This window comes from Colobus angolensis, unplaced genomic scaffold (assembly GCF_000951035.1).
Source record: "Colobus angolensis palliatus isolate OR3802 unplaced genomic scaffold, Cang.pa_1.0 Scaffold30, whole genome shotgun sequence".
Classification (NCBI taxonomy): domain Eukaryota; kingdom Metazoa; phylum Chordata; class Mammalia; order Primates; family Cercopithecidae; genus Colobus; species Colobus angolensis.
In genome coordinates this window covers 2,579,909-2,582,219 of record NW_012116266.1, presented here as the reverse complement: position 1 = coordinate 2,582,219, position 2,311 = coordinate 2,579,909, and the positions used below count along the sequence as shown (strand labels likewise).

General features: G+C 42.6%; 1 protein-coding gene across 7 annotated transcripts in view; it reads right to left on the bottom strand.

The window, feature by feature from the left end:
* NDUFS1 (NADH dehydrogenase (ubiquinone) Fe-S protein 1, 75kDa (NADH-coenzyme Q reductase)) overlaps positions 1–2,311 on the bottom strand; it is a 44,062-nt gene that overhangs the window by 17,041 nt on the left and 24,710 nt on the right. For all 7 annotated transcript variants that reach the window (XM_011949875.1, XM_011949877.1, XM_011949878.1 and 4 more), the window contains one exon: positions 1,087–1,216. In XM_011949875.1, coding sequence (XP_011805265.1) covers positions 1,087–1,216 — 130 coding nt within the window. The remainder of the gene's footprint in view (positions 1–1,086; positions 1,217–2,311) is intronic.

The following is a 2,311-nucleotide window of genomic DNA, read 5'->3' as shown; positions in this document are numbered from 1 at the left end:
CAAAAAAAAAAGAAAATGTTCTCTGAAAATAGTAATCACCTACCATATGGGGATGGAAATTAGAGAGGAGAAAGGAAGACTTGTCACTGAATATTTTTAAATATTTTTGATCTTTTAATCATAATTTTTTTTCTATTCAAAATAAACAAGTTGTGCTTTGCTACTTCATCCTCTTGCACATCACCTTCTTCCCTACACTTGAGACTGTTTAAGTGAAGCAACTATCTTGGAACCACAAGCAAGCAAGAACTCAAGGAATACAGGCACCCATGAGCCACCTTTGGGAAAAGCAAAACAATAAAGGCAACAACAAAATGAATTAAAGAAAGAACTCAAATGAAAAAAACATGTACCTCAGAAACGAAAATTGAAGGACTGGTAAAATGTTAAGGAATAACTCCTTTTGTAGTGAAGAAAGATTTAATTGAAGTTAAAAGTGCAATTCTTCCAGTTTTACTTTGATTTCTTTTCAGCTAATTTCAAGAAAATTAAACTCTGGTAAATAAAAACTGCATGTACAGTATGATCTCATTTTTGTTTGACTATCTAGTCAGCCATCTTGCTTTGCTCTCTGTATAAATGGAGAGATGATTATGATGTTTTATCAATACCTGTTTTGGGGTAGTGGGATTTTACGTAATGTTACACTTTCTTCCTCATGTTCTTTTCTGTATTGGTATAAGTTTTTTGGGGGGTGGGACAGAGTCTCGCTCTGTCGCCCAGGCTGAAGTGCAGTGGCGCGATCTTGGCTCACTGCAACCTCCGCCTCCTGGGTTCAAACAATTTTCCTGCTTCAGCCTCCCAAGTAGCTGGTACTACAAGCGCATGCCGACACGCCCGGCTAACTTTTTTCTGTATTTTAGTAGAGACTGGGTTTCACCGTGTTGCCCAGTCTGGTCTTGAACTCCTGACCTCAGGTGATCCGCCTGCCTTGGACTCCCAAAGTGCTGGGATTACAGGCGTGAGCTACTGCGCCCAGCCTGGTGTACGTTTTAACACTCACATAGGATTATTACAAAAACAGCTGTTTAAATAATAATAATAATTAAAAATCAACAAGAATAGATACATATAAGTTGAGAGCACCTGGCTAAATGGATGACTTCCTGAAGCAATGTCTTGAAGAATTTTGGGGGAGTCTCCCAGGTGGTCATATCTGTAAGTGAGGTCCACTGGACTGCCTATAAGGGCCACTTTTAAGTCATTATGCAGCCAGCTGAAATAAAAACAACATTTTTAGAAGTAAATAACTAAGCTAAGCAGTTACTGGTCTCATCAATCCTAAGTGATACAGCTGTTTACAAAATGTTAAAAGCACAGACAATACATTTAACAGATATGATCTACTATGCACCTTTCAAAACAGTGTTGCAAAAATGCATGCCAAGGCAATTCAATGCATTAATTTGCTATGTAGAAATGCTATCTAGACCAGGCACAGTGGCTCACACCTGTAATCCCAACACTTTAGGAGGCTGAGGCGGGTGGATTGCTTGAGGTCAGGAGTTCGAAACCAGCCTGACCTACATGGTGAAACCGTGTCTCTACTAAAAATACAAAAATTAGCCTGATGTGGTGGTGCATGCCTGTAGTCCCAGCTACTCGGGAGGCTGAGGCAGGAGAATGGCATGAACCCGGGAGGCGGAGCTTGCAGTGAGCTGAGATCCGACCACTGCGCTCCAGCCTGGGTGACAGAGCGAGACTCCATCTCAAAAAAAAAAAAAAAAAAAAAGAGTTCTTAATGAAGGTTACAGAATTAACGAAAAATATATTTAAATCTATTATAGAAGAAAATGTTCTCAGGCCAGGCACAGTGGCTCACGCCTGTAATCCCAACACTCTGGGAGCCCAACGTGGGCAGATCACGAGGTCAGGAGACTGAAACCATCCTGGCCAACATGGTGAAACCCTGTCTCTACTAAAACTAAAAAAATCAGCTGGGCATGGTGGCATGTGCCTGTAGTCACAGCTACTCGGGAGGCTAAGGCAAGAATCGCTTGAACCTGGGAGACTAAGGTTGCAGTGAGCCGAGATCACGCCACCATACTGCACTCCAGCATGGGGACACAGCAAGACTGTTTCAAAAAAAAAAGAAAAAAATAAAAGAAAAGAAAATGGCTCAAGCCTGTAATCCCAGCACTTTGGGAGGCCGAGGTGGGCAGATCACAAGGTCAGGAGATCGAGACCACGGTGAAATCCCGTCTCTACTAAAAATACAAAAAATAAGCCGGGCGCGGTGGCGGGCGCCTGTAGTCCCAGCTACTCAGGAGGCTGAGCCAGGAGAATGGCGTGAACCCGGGAGGCGGAGCTT